A 1391-nucleotide genomic window follows, 5' to 3' on the forward strand; every position below is an offset into this window, starting at 1 on the left:
CATACTGTAGATACTGTGATATTATTGCCTTCTCAGGCTGTTCTCCTTCTTCTAAGCTACGCTTCAAATAGAGCAAGTTTAGCTCGTCTTGTTCGAATTGCTTAGCTTGAATAGGCAGAACTTCGCTGATATATGGATTCTCTGTGTTTTCGTCTGTGCTGATTATACAAGCTGCTTCTCCTTCGAGCCAAGGCCCTAATTCCTCGAAGCTACTTAAAAATTTACGTCTGCTGTCTTTGGTAACTGACCCCGAGCATATGTAGATAACATAGCTTGCTCCTTGGTACTAGGATCAGTCAGATTTATGTACTGCTTTCCTTCTTGTGAGTTAAGGATCTTGCTTTCTGTGATAACATCGAATGGACGACCTAGGAGAACTCTATAAGCTGCTCCTTCGAGTACATGAACTTGGAGATGAACTGTTATGTTCCCTAATGTGAAGGGTACATTCCTAGCTACTCCGCAGGTTCGCGTTACTTGTCCATTAGCTGCCATCATATTTATGCTTAGCTGTGGGTCCCAAGAGAGCTTAGACTCGCTAGCTGCTGTTCTAGACATTGAAACTATCTGTGAACCGCTGTCTAAAAGTGCTTCTTCTTCTCGGACTCCATTTATAATAGCTGGGATCACTCGTAGGTTTTCCATTCCTTTAGCTGCAATGATATCCTTGTTGGTAATGGAGAAAACTTGTTTCTCTCTGTCACCTAATGTCATTGTCGACAGATACTGCATGATAGGATCATCAATGCGCCACGTCTGTATGTATTGACCTTGAGCATCTTTAGCTAACTGCTGAATCTTTTTCGGAGATTCTAAGGTGTCCAAAGCTACAACGTCCCAAGTTTCTGTCATAGCTTGACTGGAACTGGTGTTGTCTTCGTCGTTTTCCTTAGCTGTCTCCTCACCGATGTCTTCTATATGATTAACCGGCACTCTTCTTTTGCTGATGACTTCTTTCCACATTTCCCTGAGTTTTGGTGCCATAGCTAACAACTCTTGTTGAGTTAGCGTTACTTCTTTGCCGAATAGTTGAGCTAGGACATCCTTTATATCAACTTCTTCCTCTACTTGAGTCTGATGTCGATAGCTAGGAGCTTTCCTTTGCTCAGTATAATATCTGGCTGGTATTGTTAAACGTAGAACGATAGCGGTTGCAGTCGCTCCTTGACCTCTTACCACTACCTTCCTCTTTTGGAAGTCTCAGTGCTAGTTGTCTAGTAGTAGCAATACATCCAGTATCATGCCCGCTCAGCGCAAGAAACAGTCCGCACCGGCCCCTACGCCGCACCCGTCCCGTCCCCCGCTTCAGGCGCCGTCACCGCCCGCCAACCCGAACGCCGACCGCCTCACTGTCTCCGACATTGAGGTGCTACTCGACCCCAAGTATGGAG

The 1391-nt window shown here is 45.4% G+C and overlaps 1 protein-coding gene across 1 annotated transcript; it reads right to left on the minus strand.

Annotated features, from left to right (window-relative positions):
- Positions 1–213: 213 nt before the first annotated feature.
- AGABI2DRAFT_70863 (hypothetical protein) lies at positions 214–645 on the minus strand (the record flags this gene model as incomplete). Its single annotated transcript, XM_006461967.1, has 1 exon — positions 214–645. One exon carries the CDS (start codon positions 643–645, stop codon positions 214–216), a length of 432 nt encoding a protein of 143 aa, XP_006462030.1.
- Between the last annotated feature and the right edge of the window lie 746 nt (positions 646–1391).

This window comes from Agaricus bisporus (genome assembly GCF_000300575.1).
Source record: "Agaricus bisporus var. bisporus H97 unplaced genomic scaffold AGABI2scaffold_6, whole genome shotgun sequence".
Taxonomy (NCBI): domain Eukaryota; kingdom Fungi; phylum Basidiomycota; class Agaricomycetes; order Agaricales; family Agaricaceae; genus Agaricus; species Agaricus bisporus.